This window comes from Globicephala melas, chromosome 1 (assembly GCF_963455315.2).
Source record: "Globicephala melas chromosome 1, mGloMel1.2, whole genome shotgun sequence".
NCBI lineage: Eukaryota > Metazoa > Chordata > Mammalia > Artiodactyla > Delphinidae > Globicephala > Globicephala melas.
Window position 1 is genome coordinate 163,338,074 of NC_083314.1, and position 16,325 is coordinate 163,354,398.

The 16,325-nt window shown below is 40.1% G+C and overlaps 1 protein-coding gene across 2 annotated transcripts in view; it reads right to left on the reverse strand.

The window, feature by feature from the left end:
• ZCCHC17 (zinc finger CCHC-type containing 17) overlaps positions 1-16,325 on the reverse strand; it is a 61,875-nt gene that overhangs the window by 41,215 nt on the left and 4,335 nt on the right. Inside the window, exons 2-3 of one of the 2 annotated variants that reach the window (XM_030871617.2) lie at positions 11,863-11,983; positions 399-456 (exon numbers count right to left, since the gene is read on the reverse strand). In XM_030871617.2, coding sequence (XP_030727477.1) covers positions 399-456; positions 11,863-11,928 — 124 coding nt within the window. In that variant the 5' untranslated portion in view covers positions 11,929-11,983. The remainder of the gene's footprint in view (positions 1-398; positions 457-11,862; positions 11,984-16,325) is intronic. The other variant, XM_060308756.1, reaches the window with a different exon arrangement.

Below are 16,325 nucleotides of genomic sequence, written 5' to 3' on the forward strand. Positions count from 1 at the left end.
TTTGTATTGGTTACAATACTATTTCCTTTCCACATGCCATATACCAGAAAACTCACAATGTTGTCCTCAGAGAATAAGTAGCTTGCCCTCCCCAAAACCCTAAGCCAAAGGAGGTCAAGTGACTCGCCCTAGGATCACAGGTGAAATTTAGGGAAGAGTCAGTTCTAGAAGTGAACACAAGTGGTTACGCCCCAGCCCTCCCCACAAGTCAGAGAGCACCCTTCTTCTGAGTTAAGACTTGCTAAAAACGAACTGTCATCAACTGTCCGTATTCGTATCTTTACACTAAAAACACAAACTACTCTCTGAAAAAAGTAGAGCCTATAATTAAACTGTGGTGGGGGTGACAGTAAAGAGGGTGAAATGAGAGCACTGAATTTCAAGTTATAGTTTCCCACCTTGCTTCCGACAGCCTGGGATTTTGATAAAGGCTCCATAGTCTGTCACCATAGCAACCTATAAAGACAAAAAAAAAAAATCTTTGTCACACAAATAAGAATCTCTCTCCCATAGCATTTAACCTTGTCTCCCTGAATTTCTACTTGGTACTGACTGCCTCTGTCTGCTGCAAAACTGCCTAAAAGTGATGTTCTGTCAAACATTATGTTCCTTCTGAAGTTTTTTTTTTTTTGGTCGTACCGCACAGCTTGTGGGATCTTAGTTTCCTGACCAGGGATTGAGTCTGGGCCCTCAGCAGTAAGAGTGCAGAGTCCTAACCACTGGACTGTCAGGGAATTCCCCAATTTAAATTTTTTTTAATTTTTATTGTGGTATAGCTGATTTACAATGTTGTGTCACTTACAGGTGTACAGCAAAGTGAATCTGTTATACATATATATATATATCCACTCTTGTTTAGATTCTTTTCCCATATAGGCCATTACAGAGTATTGAGTAGAGTTCCCTGTGCTACACAGTAAGTCCTTATTATCTACTTTATATATAGTAGTGTGTATGCATCAGTCCCAGTCTTCCAATTTATCCCCGCTCCCCGGTAACTATAAGTTTATTTTCTATATCTATAACTCTATTTCTGTTTTATAGGTAAGTTCATTTGCAGCTTTTTTTTAGATTCCACATGTAAGTGATATCACATGGTATTTGTCTTTCTTTGACTTACTTCACTCAGTATGACAATCTCTAGGTCCATCTGTATTGCTGAAAATGGCATTATTTCATTCTTTTTTATGGCTGAATAATATTCCATTGTATATATGTAACACATCTTCTTTATCCATTCCTCTGTTTATGGACATTTAGGTTGCTTCCATGACCTGGCTATTGTTAAATAGTACTGCAATGCTTTTTTTTTTTTTTGGTTTTTTGAAGTTTAGACTGACAGGTATGTGTGATCATATTAAAAACATTGGTGAGATTGGTGTGTTTGTCAGATGGTATGACAGTACTTAGGAATGCCCAAATCCCACATGTACTGAAATCCCTCAAAAAGACATAGGAACAAACAGCAGAAAATTAGGTAATAAAGTTACACTTTATATTATCTGGAACTGAGGCCTCCAATCCAAATGGAGAAGTTTAATAATTTGAAATGGATCATGTAGAACATCTCTTTTTCCTAACCTTCAAACCAACCAGACCATACAGCTTGCTCCACTTCACTCCAAACAAGAGTCTTGGGTTTTATCAAGACAATTAGAGAAAAAGCCAATACACAGACATCTGACAGAACCTGAAAAGATGTAATCAGAGAGAAAAAGAGTTGTCTTTTGCAGAGTTGACCTAAAATGGAGAAGTTAGAGGCTTGATGGATCTATGTAATATGCAATATGTAATAGAAACAAAAGGCCCAAAAGCCTTGCCAGATAAATCATTATCCCAGCCTCTACCTCTATTGCTCTCCTCCAGCCCACCCCACCCCCCAATTGTGGATTGGGATTAAAGTTGTCACTATATACTATATTCATCACTAAATTCATTATTATTTATAAAATATTCAATACGATCTTACACATATAAACTTTGTCCTTTCCAGTGACTTTAAAATTAGTTATCTCATATTGGGCAATCACTGTTTTGGCTTAAACATAACTAAAACAAGGGGAAGGAAGAAGGAGAAGGGGGGGCTTCCCTGGTGGCGCAGTGGTTAAGAATCTGCCTGCCAATGCGGGGGACACGGGTTCGAGCCCTGGTCTGGGAAGATCCCACATGCCGTGGAGCAACTAAGCCCGTGCGCCATAACTACTGAGCCTGCACTCTAGAGCCCGTGAGCCACAACTAGTGAAGCCCACGCGCCTAGAGCCCATGCTCCGCAACAAGAGGAGCAATGAGAGCAATGAGAAGCCCGTGCACTGCAACGAAGAGTAGCCCCCACTTGCCTCAACCAGAGAAAGCCCACGCGCAGCAATGAAGACCCAACAACGACAAAAATAAATAAATAAATTTATTTAAAAAAAAGAATGGGTTAAGAACTGTCGGGAGCCGCATAGGAAGTGCCTTTGAGTCTCAGCACGGACGAGACCCATAGTGCCAAGCAAAGCTGGTGCTGTCAGGTACAAATATGGAGAAGCAAAGCTCTCCTCTGTGTGGTTCCCCCTGTTTTTCCCTGCTTTTGCCTAAGGTAATTTTTATAGGAGTGCTATTAGTGTTGGGAAACATTTATAGTTTTAATGCAGGGATTAAGGAAAGACCCCGATTTAGGGTAAAGCCAAAAAAGATTGTAACGACTCCGGCTCCTTTAATGATTACACCTGAAATTTCCATTCCCAGGCCAGGGCATTGGACTTGGGGAAATACAACAATGGGAACAATTGTGTGGCAAGAACTTACGTCAGAAGAAATACTGAAAGAGTTATGGCCCCTGTACGGTGGGTATATAGCAAATTAGATAGAGTAGGCTATTTGGCAGCCTTTTATAAGTTTAATTGTTTTTCGTATATTGATTATTTAGTGCCCTGTTTTGATCATAAAGGTAGAAGGAAACAATCTGTAAATATTTATAGTTGTTAAAAGAATAATATGCTTGAGTTTGTGCTTTGAATAATTGGCTGATTGAACAGAACATACAGGTACAAGAACATCTAATTTTTCCAAGAAAGATGCTGGAACCGCAGACTGCATTCCTGACCTCAGTGTGACCAAAATGTACCTAACCACAAAGGATGAAAGAGACTATAAGCAATAAGAAGATTACTTAACCTGTTTAACCTGCTGATGTAATTTGCTGATGTAAATTACTTTTGTTTTATGGTTTATGTAAAGGATTTTTTGGCATGGGAATCATGGGAATGAGGTTGTTAAGATTGAAAATGAGATTATGTTATAGTATAAATGCTTTGGAATCACGAAAAATAAATTTGTCAGAGCCTTGCATCCTTTGAGGTGTCTTGTGCTCTGTCCACGCCGACTCCGTCTCCCCTTTGGGTGAAACCTGTCCAGCTGGGGCTGGTCCTCGGCAAGTGGCGCCCGAACAGGGACCTGAAGGGGTAAGTATTATTTGTTTCTCAGACGGATAGGAGTCTCACCGTAGGGTGCTGCAGACCCCCAGTTAAGAATACTGGTTAGGAAGGTGAGTAAGGCGGTGTCAAGATGGGACACGCTGAGTCCAAAGAGAGGCTCTTATTTATTGATATAGTTAAACATATGATAAATGGAAGAGGAATTAAGGTAACTAATAAGCAATTAACTCAGTTTTTTCAGTTTGTACAGGAACAATGCCCATGGTTTCCAGAACAGGGAACAGTTAATATAGAAACCTGGCAAAAGGTGGGGCAAACTTTGCAAGTATATTACAGTCATTTTGGACCTGAGAAGGTTCCAGTAGATACTTTTACTTTATGGAACCTTATTAGAGAGAGCATTGCTCCCTTGCCTGAAGGTCAAAAGAACCCATATAAATATCCTATAGAAGTAATAAATGAATGTACTCCGTTACTTTCCCCAAAAATATCAAAAGAAACTGAGGTTTTGGCTGCAGCTTTAAAAGACTGTAACCTTAATGACAAAGACTCAGAGGAGAAAAATGAGTCACCTATTGATATTAAGCCTTATCTGTTAAAGAACCCTCCTTTTGATGATGAATTGCCTCCTGCAGATCAGGATGATTTAGATGCTGCTGCATATGATTATGAAAGAAGGAAATATGAACCCCATGGTGCTTTTTCAATGCAAGAAACTAAGAAAAATAGGCCTAATTTACAGGATATGCGCCCTTTGGGTCGTCTACCGACCGCCCCACCAGCACCTTTAGGTTCTTCATTTCCCCCTTCTCGTTCACGAAAGAGAAGGTACGCTGTCTCCACCACTGAAGCGGCTCCGATAACCTGGGGGGCAATTAAAAGGCTTTGCCTGAATGCTGAAAATGCTGTGAATGCTCAAGGATTGCCTTTGACGATTGCTAATTTTTTTGTGGCTATGCTTAGCTTGCTCTCGGTTCAGGTAAGTGCCAACGGTACGTATTGGGCTTACTTTCCAGATCCTCCTATTTTACATGCATGTACTTGGACAGATTCCATTATTCCAGTAACTTCATTATTCCCTGAATTGATTGATGGCATGCGAGGAGTACAGGGTTATAAACAATTTGTAATTAATTTTAATTACTCATTTACAGGTCAAACTGACTTTCCTCCAATATGCTTTTTTCTTGGCTCAGGGTCAATAGGAAATAGTTAAACAAAGAATGGGTGTTTGTCAGTAGTTGATGCAGGATTTTTGACAGATTCCCCTAAAAAGCCAGTAGGAAAAGATAAAACCACAAGACCAGTAGGAAAAGATAAAACCACAAGATATTTATGGTCATTGTTAGGGAAAGTTGTAAGACAAAATCAAGGTTTTAATAACTATTCAGCTAAAAATGTTCATTCTTTTAGATATGATGATTATGATGAGGCTGCAGGGGAAGCTACAAATGAATGGATTTGGATAGATATTAAAACTGGATATCCTTCATGGATATATTGCATGTATAATAAAGAGAATAAAATATTTATTCCTGGAACCAAATATTATATTTCAGATTGGAGTAGTAATTTTCCTGAAGGAGATTATAGAACATATTTAAAGTTAGGCTTGCTATACCCATGGAACGATTCCTATATTCCCCGTCCATTGAAGGTAAATAGATGGAATAGTCATGGATGGGTGGCTCCTATTTATACTTTTGTTCATGAGAACAAAACCTATTATCAATCTCAGTTATGGAGATTGCCCTTAACCACTCATAAAATAATGCTAATTAGAGCTACTACCCATGTAGAAGAATATTATGTTTAAACCTGTGTGTCATCTTCGTATTCCTTATTGCTTTCTAATGATAGTGAAAAGTTGCAGATTATGCAGTATAATATGAGATTTTATATTACTTGTCAGCAATGCATATTAACCACTTGCATAGTTCCTGAAATGAATGTATCAACCATAATGGTGTTAAAAAGACCAGCTTATATTATGCTGCCAGTAGCGCTTAATGAATCTTGGTATACAGATATAGGGGCGGAGACTGTAAGACAGGTTGGAGAGCTCATGCGGCCAAAAAGATTTGTGGCTACTTTGATTTTGGGAATTTCCGCCTTGATAGGAATATTGAGTTCTTTTACTGTTGCAACATATACTTTAGTAAAAGAAGTACAAACAGCACAATATGCTAATGATTTATCAAAAAATATATCCTTGGCTTTAGCGACTCAGGAAGCAATAGATAGAAAGTTAGAAGCTAAAGTTGATGCCCTTGAAGAAGCAGTTTTACATATTGGTCAAGAACTTACTGCTTTAAAAATTCGCCTATCTTTAACATGCCATAAAAAATATTCTTGGATATGTGTTACTCCCTTAAAAGTAAATTATTCTGAATATTCCTGGGAAAAAATTCAAATGCATATTTTAAATGTATGGAATTCTAGTGATTTAGGAATTGATTTGGAACATTTACATAAACAAATTTATGATATTGCAGCCTCTCAATATGATGTGAATCCCTCTAAGGTTGCTGCAGAATTTTTACAAAATTTACAAAGTTATTTTAAGGATAATTCCTTTATGCCTATTTTAATAAATTATGGGGCTGCCGGAGTGGTTATAATTTTGCTTCTTATTTCTTTTCCAGTCATTATCCGATTAATTTAAGCTGCCCTTCAAAGTGTATATAATACCAAAGTGGAATTGCATACTGCCTTTTTAAAAAATAAAAAAGGGGGAGATGTCGGGAGCCGCATAGGAAGTGCCTTTGAGTCTCAGCACGGACGAGACCCATAGTGCCAAGCAAAGCTGGTGCTGTCAGGTACAAATATGGAGAAGCAAAGCTCTCCTCTGTGTGGTTCCCCCTGTTTTTCCCTGCTTTTGCCTAAGGTAATTTTTATAGGAGTGCTATTAGTGTTGGGAAACATTTATAGTTTTAATGCAGGGATTAAGGAAAGACCCCGATTTAGGGTAAAGCCAAAAAAGATTGTAACGACTCCGGCTCCTTTAATGATTACACCTGAAATTTCCATTCCCAGGCCAGGGCATTGGACTTGGGGAAATACAACAATGGGAACAATTGTGTGGCAAGAACTTACGTCAGAAGAAATACTGAAAGAGTTATGGCCCCTGTACGGTGGGTATATAGCAAATTAGATAGAGTAGGCTATTTGGCAGCCTTTTATAAGTTTAATTGTTTTTCGTATATTGATTATTTAGTGCCCTGTTTTGATCATAAAGGTAGAAGGAAACAATCTGTAAATATTTATAGTTGTTAAAAGAATAATATGCTTGAGTTTGTGCTTTGAATAATTGGCTGATTGAACAGAACATACAGGTACAAGAACATCTAATTTTTCCAAGAAAGATGCTGGAACCGCAGACTGCATTCCTGACCTCAGTGTGACCAAAATGTACCTAACCACAAAGGATGAAAGAGACTATAAGCAATAAGAAGATTACTTAACCTGTTTAACCTGCTGATGTAATTTGCTGATGTAAATTACTTTTGTTTTATGGTTTATGTAAAGGATTTTTTGGCATGGGAATCATGGGAATGAGGTTGTTAAGATTGAAAATGAGATTATGTTATAGTATAAATGCTTTGGAATCACGAAAAATAAATTTGTCAGAGCCTTGCATCCTTTGAGGTGTCTTGTGCTCTGTCCACGCCGACTCCGTCTCCCCTTTGGGTGAAACCTGTCCAGCTGGGGCTGGTCCTCGGCAAAGAACCAAAATTCCTAAACTCTTGTTTTACAATGATGAATATGCTACACCGGGTTAGGGACCAGATATTCCCAAAGAAACAGTACAACCAGGCAGATACTAGTACTTAAAATCAAGGCAAGGTGGACTTTAGAGATTAGCTGATCTAATCCTGTCATTTTTCAAATAAGGAAAGTGAAGACCAGAGACATGAAGTACTTATCCAAGTTCACAAAGCGAGTTGTTCTCTGTAAAACAGGGCCGCATGGATAAAGAAGACTTAATATTTTTAACTGCCATAAAAGAAAATCCCTTCTTTCTGGACCAACTAAAGGCACTTTGGCTTTTGCTCCAGGGTTCTAGAAAGAGGGCTAAAATGCTTCATACTGTCTAACATCATTAGTTAAGGGCATAATTATCTAAACAACTTAAAAGCAGCACCTGGAAGTTGGAGCCCAAATCACCTTGCTGCTATAAATTAAAACAACCTCACTTTTCAATACTGAAGCTCCAGTGTCACATTATTATCTTTTGAGGAAATATCATAATAGACCTAAATTTGGCCTCTCCCCAAAGGAAAGGTTAATGCACTCAACTGTTCAGTTGGGAAAACACATTCTTGCCTATTTCCAGCAGCAGGTGTTTCCATCACTGTGTCTCCTAGCGAGCAGTCAGACTTGAAATTAACAGAATGGCACCTGCCTTAGATGTTCACACAGTCTGCCTGATGTTCCAGGAACAATTAATCAAATAGCTCAGGGGAGAAAATTCAGTGATTATCTCAACTGAACTCAGGGCTTGGGTAAAATGAATTTACCATCTTCAGATTAGAGGTTGCACTGGCCTTGAAACTTGTTATCCCCATAACGTAAATGAGGAATTTGAGGCTCAGAGATATGTTACTTGTCTGAAGTCACAAAGTTGGAAAGTATCAAGACCAAGTACAGAAAAGAAGTTTTCTGACTTCTAGTCCAATGCTATTTCCAACTTACCAACACCAGTCTCACCTCAGCATTTCTTTGGCTATGGCTGGGCTAAGCCAAATCCCAAATCTCAATGCTATGCCTGGGCTCCCTACCATGCTTAATGGACTCTGGCACCAAGAAGTCCCTCAGAGGACAAGAGAAGGATGAATACTAGCTTCTCGGCTATTCTGTCACTGGGCCCCCCAACCCTGCTGAGCCTGCTAAGAGAAGAGCTGCTAGGATATGGGCTGCACCACCAGTTTCTTCAAAGGCAACTGGTCCTAAGAGACTTGGATTCAATTTAATTCAAACATTTTCTGAGCACCTGCATGCAAGATACCATGTCAAGCACTGTGAAATAAAAACAACGTATAAAAAGAGATGCCCAGGGCTTCCCCTGACGTCCAGTGGTTAAGACTGCATGCTTCCACTGCAGGGGGCACGGGTTCAACCCCTGGTCAGGGAACTAAGACCCTGCATGCCACTTGGTGCAGCCAAAACAAAAAAAAAAAAAAAAAAAGAGAGATGTCCAGTCTGTTTTTAAATGAATTTGAATAAGTTACCAAGATACATGGGATAAACATGGCCTCTGCTCTCTAGTAACACCCAATCTAATGGAGGAGACAGACACATATACAAGTAACAATAGTACAAGACAGACTATAAATGTCGTGATAGAGGTACAAACAAATGACTGTGGAACAACCAGATTTACCATCTACCTTCCTCCTATACTACCCCAATTCAGTCAAAAGAGTTCTCTTATGGGTCTTTTGGTTCCTCCATGCATTTATGAACAGTTGAACAACCCCAGCTGCAGACTTGGAGAACTTGATTTAGAACTTGCCATTTATTAATCATTTGGGCAATTACTTAACTTCTAAAAAGTTTCCTTACCATAAAATGGGGTTAACAATTTCTTTGGAGAAAGTCAATTGACATGCAACGTGTCAAAGTGCTAACATACATTAGGCCTACAAAATTTCTTTTGAATTTTAATGTAAATTCTTCTTTTTAAATATTAGGCACTCAATGTTTGTTGGATGAATATTCTGAAAAATAGTTTCCTGTTTCCAATTTACCATGAAATTTCTCTTTCCCTAATTCCAGTCACTCCTAGGCATTTTTCAAAATGTGTTCCTGAAATAGTAAAACTATAGTTCTAGTATTAGAACTATAAACTTCTTTCTGAACATCACCCTAGCCCATCCATCCTTGACAGTAAAATATAAAACCTACACAAATTCAAGCCCCATCTCATGTAAGAAAAAGACATAGATCAGGAGCCACTTTACTAGAAATCTGAGTCAGTTTGTGGAGGGCAGAGAGCTCTTCTTTCTTTTGTGCAACACCTGACAAGTGAGGGCTTTATGATCAGAAAAATCAATTTCATCTCCAGAGCTACCGTTTCCGTTTTCTAAGCCCTGGTACCTCACTGATCTCTGGGGATACTATGGGCCCTAAAGAATGAGGACAGAGGCTCTGAAGAGCAGAGTTGTTTGCTATTTGTTAGAATGTTATCATCCTTTGTATCCTGTCTATTACATTACAAGTTGGGATACACTTAACGGAAGTCTAGAGCCACATTTATCTATAACCAACGAACAGTCACAAAGTCTGTCTTCAAAGGCCTCATGTTATTAGGTGGTAAAACTTTTGTCAACCATAAAGCAAGTATGAATGCCATAAGAATGATACAGTTAAAATACTACAGGCACTCATAAGACGCTGAAAACAATTTTTTGGCTTTACTTTTGCTTCAAGAGAAGGGTGATTGGCGACTTCCCTGGTGGCACAGTGGTTAAGAATCCGCCTGCCAACGCAGGGGACACGGGTTCGATCCCTGGTCTCAGAAGATCCCACGTGCCATGGAGCAACTAAGCCCGTGTGCCACAACTACTGAGCCTGCGCTCTAGAGCCCGCGAGCCACAACTACTGAGCTCGAGTGCCACAACTACTGAAGCCCGCGCGCCTAGAGCCCATGCTCCGCAACAAGAGAAGCCACTACAATGAGAAGCCTGCACACCGCAACGAAGAGTAGCCCCCACTGGCCGCAACTAGAGAAAGCCTGCACGCAGCAACGAAGACCCAACACAGCCAAAAATAAATAAATAAATAAATAATTTTTTTAAAAAAAGGGTGATAACGTTAATGAATTCCTACTTCGTCTCAGGCATTGTGTTTTTATAGATGATAGCTTATTTAACCATCATCACAATCCTATGAAAGTTGTTTTTATCTCCATCTAACAAAAGAGAAAACTGAGGCTCAAAGAAATTAAGTGACGATCTCAAGGATCACACAGTTAGTAAGTAAAAGAGCTAGGATGGAATCCAGGTTTTGCCTGGTTCCAAAGCCTCTGCTCTCTAAACAAATACAATGTCTCCTCCCTCAAAGACTGATCATTCACTCAGTTATGAAGGTGTATTGAGCACCTACTATTTTCTACCCACCTACCTGGGACTGAGATATACAACAGTAAACAAAACAGACAGGGCTCTGTCTTCATGGAGCTTAGTGTCCTCTGAGAAAGAAAGACTTTAAACAAGTACAAAATAAATATAACATGAGCCTATTTATTTATCGTGGGAAAAAGATCTGAGGAGATGACATTAGGGCTGAGACCTAAAAGATGAAAAGAAGTTGGTGAGAAAATGGGACAGTTAGAAACAATAGCATGTGTAGAAGTCCTGAGAAGGAAGCAGGCTTAGATGTTTGGAGCTATAAGGAGGCCAGAGTGGCTACAGCATGAGTAGAGTGGAACTAAACAACATTGCCAGAGTAAGCAGAAGCCAAGTCAGGTAAGGGTCATGAAAACAAGTTTGGATACATTCAAGTACAATGAGAAGCCTAGGAGAACTTCAAGAAAGCAACTTGGTCCAATCTGTTTTTAAAATGTTATTCTGGGGAATTCCCTGGCGGTCCACTGGTTAGGACTCAGGGCTTTAACTGCCAAGGGCCTGGGTTGGTTAGGACTCAGGGCTTTAACTGCCAAGGGCCTGGGTTCAATCCCTGGTCAGAGAACTAAGATCCCACAAGCTGTGCAGGGAGCCAAATCAATCAATCAATCAATCAAGTGTTATTCTGGCTGCAATGTGGAAAAACTGATTGGAAGTGGACTACAAAAGAAGTAGGGAGCCCAGGAGGGCCAGGCAAGAGATGAAAACTTAAACTAATGGGGTGCCAAAGGGATAAAGAAGTATAGACACCAGAGACATATTTGGGAGGCAGAAAGACAGTACTTGATAATGGACTGGAGAGGGAAGGAAACAAGATCAAATCAAGGGAAGAAATCAAAGATGATGCCCAGATTTCTAGCGTGGGTACCTGAATGAATAATGGGTTCGTTTGCTGAGATGGGAAAGACCGGAAGAACAGATTTGGTGAGAAAACCAAAAATACAGTTTAAAACATAAATTAGAGGGAGTTCCCTGATGGCCTTGTGGTTAGGATTATGGGCTTTCACTACTGTGGCCCGGGTTCAATCCCTGGCAAGGAACTGAGATTCCTGCAAGCCATGCAGCACAGCCGAAAAAAAAAGAAAAAAGCATAAATTAGAGATGCTGTGAGGTATCCAAATGAAGATGCCAAGTATGTAGTTAGAAGTCTGGAGCTCAGAGGAGGTACATGTGGGAGCCAGATGTTCTGCTAGCCCTTCCCGTTTAAATTGTAATGTTCAAGACATTCTCAAGTGGACAGAAACTCCAAACCCAGCTGCTTTTCACCTTCAATCTACGCTTAATATAAATGGGAAGTTTTCAAAGCCAAAAGAATATACCTCTCCTTGGAAAATAGTGTAGAGAGCAGGCAAGTTCTCCATGGTCTCGGGTCTTCCTGAATTCATCCTTAATGTTCTATGGTTCCTCCATTTCTCTTCTGCTAAAGCTAATTCAAGTGTCCTGTCACAAAGAAACAGACAGGTAACAAAGAAACATTTGCAACAACAACAAAAAAATGTGCTGCCGATCCACAGGTTGTCCCTACAGGATAATACCATTAGATTTAATACCATGTACTTTTAAATTTACTTATTTACTTATTTATTTTTGGCTGCGTTGGGTCTTCGTTGCTGTGTGCGGGCTTTCTCTAGTTGCAGCGAGCAGGGGCTACTCTTCTTTCCGGTACAGGGGCTTCTCATTGCAGTGGCTTCTCTTGTTGCAGAGCATGGGCTCTAGGCGCACGGGCTTCAGTAGTTGTGGCACACGGGCTCAGTAGTTGTGGTGCGCGGGCTTAGTTGCTCCGCAGCATGTGGGTTCTTCTCAGACCAGGGCTCGAACCCGTGTCCCCTGCATTGGCAGGTGGATTATTCTTAACCACTGTGACACCAGGGAAGTCCCCACCACGTACTTTTATCCAAACCTCTTTTGTCCACTATAACTGTGGGGAGTTTTGGAAACCTTGATCTTATTTCTTTTCAATTTGATACTTTACCAAGGCCATTAGCCTACTGTTTTGTTTTTATTGTTATTATTGCTATTCTTTTGCCAAGGGAAAGCTTTTGGTGGGGGAGGGTGTGAACGGATCTGTAAAAAAGGAATAATAATAGTAATAAGAGCTAACATTTATCAAGCACTTACTATGTCCAGGCACTGTGCTAAGCACTGGACATCCAATATCTCATTTGATCCTCAAAACTCTCAAGATGTAGGTTCTATTAATTATCACATTATGTAGATGAGAAAACCAAGACTTCCAGAGGCCAACTTATTAGGCCTATGTCAAAAAGCCAGAAAATGGTAGAGTCAAACTCTGGCTGACATCAGAGTCCACGCTTTTAACCACTATTCTAGGCGTTAAATCTGAAGTGACTTCGAAAAGAGAGCATAGGGAAATTCCCTGGTGGTCTGGTGGTTAGGATTCTGTGCTCTCACGGCCAAGGGCACAGGTTCGATCCCTGTTCGGGGAACTAAATCCCACAAGCCATGCACGGCGCAGCCAAACAAAGCAGAAAGAAAGCATAGCTTACTTTTTTTCTCCAATGAAATTAAAATCACACATGCTCATTTTAAAAGTTCAGATAACACATTAATTTGAAGAAAAGAAAATCATCTATAATTCAATTTGGTTTATATCCTTTCATGCTTTTTTACATGTACAAGTAGGTTTTTTAATGGAATCATGAAACCATTAATTAATATTAATAGTCATTTTATATTATTTTTTAGCAATTCATACACAAACACATCTTTTTTTAATGCCTATATAATAATCCATTGCTGGATGCATCAAACTTATTTAAGTATTTATGAATCATATTAAAATGCAGATTGCAACTCAGTAGGTCTAGGGTGGTGCCTGAGATTGGGCATTTCTTTCTTTTTTAAAAAAATTTATTGATTGATTTATTTTAATTAATTAATTTATTTCAGCACGTGGGATCTTTCGTTGAGGTGAGCGGGCTTCTCTCTAGTTGTGGTGTGTGGGCTCAGTAGTTCTGACACATGGGCTTAGTTGTCCCAAGGCATGTGGGATCTTAGTTCCCCTACCAGGGATCGAACCCGAGTCCCCTGCATTGGAAGGCAGATTCTTAACCACTGGACCACTAGGGAATTCCGTGGGCATTTCTAACAAGCTCGCAGGTGATGCTGATGCTGCCAGAGTACCAAGTCTTAGAGCTTTGAAGTTGGAAGGGATCTTAGAGGTACCCTTGCTCAGCCTTCTGGCTTTAAACAGGGAGGAAACCAGCAATCTAGTGGCTCTTAACCATGCCCCTTTACTTGCTGCATAAATCACTGCTACATAAAGATAAAGTTAATGCTACAGTCCTCAGTTCTCTTTTTCCTCCTAATTACTTGACATCAATAAGACCTGAAACTCTATTTTCCTTGGGTTTTCGTGTGCAAATACCTCCTTCTCTCCTCAACCCTGAGCACACCCCTACACTTTCAGATGATTACTTCAGGTCTTACTTTTGGAAAGTCTTCCTGATTTACAATAACCATCCATTAACTGAACTGCCTCACTTAAAACAGAAATGAAAGAAAATTCTGTCAGGTTCCAGACCCTAGTTCTAGTATCATCCCAAAGCCCAGGAACATCCCTGTCCTTGAGTTCCATAAGACAACCTGTATCTGTATAATAAACTTGCCCTTTTCTGTTTACGTCAGCCAGAAGTGGGTTTTATTACATTATTAAAAGCACACAGATAGAATGAAGGCAGATTTGTCCATTCTTGAGAAATGGCTGACAAACAGCTTAAATCCAAGTATCACAGTCTGGGGCTTCCCTGGTGGCGCAGTGGTTGAGAGTCCGCCTGCCCCGCGTTCGTCCCCGGTCCGGAGGATCCCACATGCCGCGGAGCGGCTGGGCCCGTGAGCCATGGCCGCTGAGCCTGCGCATCCAGAGCCTGTGCTCTGCAACGGGAGAGGCCACAACAGTGAGAGGCCCCCGTACCGCAAAAAAACAAAAAACAAAAAACAAAAACCAAGTATCACAGTCTGGTTGGATCCTGCCTCTTCCACTTCCCAGCTATGCAGTCTCACCTCTAGTCCTTCCCTTCCCTCTGCCCAGCATCCTCACCTCATATCCTAGAACAAAGGTTATTAACCTGAGGCCAATGACTCTATCAAGAAACCTTAATTATCCCTCCAAATTTTGGAGCACTAGTGAGGTACAGAATCCATAGAGGCATCGGCAGCTAGGACATCTAAATTAAGCTCAAACAACTTAGTCTATCAACTGTTCTTCTTTAAACAAAGGTCACAGAAAGAGCAATACAATCTTATTTCGTACAGATTTTTGCGGTGATAAGAGTATGAACAGCTAAGTTTAAAGCTCCCCTATTTGCTCCTTTTGTAGAACAGTAGCCTGAGAAACCCTATGCAATTCTTCAAGCAGGAAATTGGCATGCATTTTTGAGAGAAATCCTGTTATACGACAGTAACAGGCTTACGATTTCAGAATTGTAAAGGGTTGCCAGGGACACAGTTATTTATTAGCCACCTCCTTCCCAAATGGTATTTTAAATTTTTTTTGAATTATATTCTGTAGAAACCTAGGGTTGTTCTATGGTCGTTATTCAAAAGGAATCACAATTGGAAAGGAAGATGTAGAACTGTCTCTATTTGCAGATCACATGATACTATACATAGAAAATCCTAAAGATGCACCAAAAAACTGCTAGAGCTCATCAATGAATTTGTTAAAGTTGAAGGATACGAAATTAATATAAATACAAATTAATATACAAAAATCTGTTGCATTTCTATACACTAACAACAAAGTACGAGAAAGGGAAATTAAGGAAACAATTCCATTTACAATCGCATCAAAAATAATAAAATACCTAGGAAAAAACCTACCTAAGGAGGTACGGTGGTTATGCAGAAGCTTCTCAGTTAACTCAAGTTTATTTTAAAAAGTCAGTTCTGAAATATCTAGGGACAACAGGATCAGGAAGGCCAAAGAAGAAGGGCCCTAGGTCAACCAACCAGAGGACAGCCTCCATACCAAAGTGGGGGGAGAACAACCTCAAAGAAATCTGAGTTACGGGAGGTCCCACACAGAGCAGTTGCAAAGCTAGGAGCCTCTCCTCAGTCATTAGGCAGAGGTTGATTATTGCTGATTCCCACTTGCCCTCCCAGCTTTGGGGTGGGTCATGGTAGCAAGGGGGAAGGGAGGTTATGTGAGGAAGGTCTACTTTTAACAGCATATTCTGCTTTGATCTGGTTTACCTATTAAGCTTCTATGTAACATTTCATTTGGAAAAAATAGTTCTGCTGCTTTTAAAAAGTTTATAAAACATTGAGACAGATATAGCGTAGTTCAATAGGACCACATCTGTAGACTTAAAAGAGCAGGTAAATTGACAAGGATTGAGGTACACCATTTGAAGTTGCCTTGCAATAGTTCTAGAAACAAAAAATTCCTTATGCATTTCATTTTACTTGAATGTTTTAAACAATTGTGATATGGAGGGAAGCAATAAGGACCCAGTTATTTATTAGCCACCTCCTTCCCAAAACAAAGGGCAGAGCAAGGAAAAATATAGCGTGGGAAGGGGAATGGGAGCTGTGGCAGGGGAATGGTAGCCTAGAGTGAGGTCAGAGCTTATGCTGGGCGAGGAGTAAATCTACAAAGAGCAACCCAGTATGGGGAGAAGCAGGATTATAAGGGTGTCTGCACACTGGGGCAATCCAGAATGGGGAGTCAGTGCCCAAACATGGAAGAGCGGGGCCTGAGGATTAGAGGTAATTATGTAATGTTAATTTCCTGACTATAGAAGTTATATTATGGTTAAAT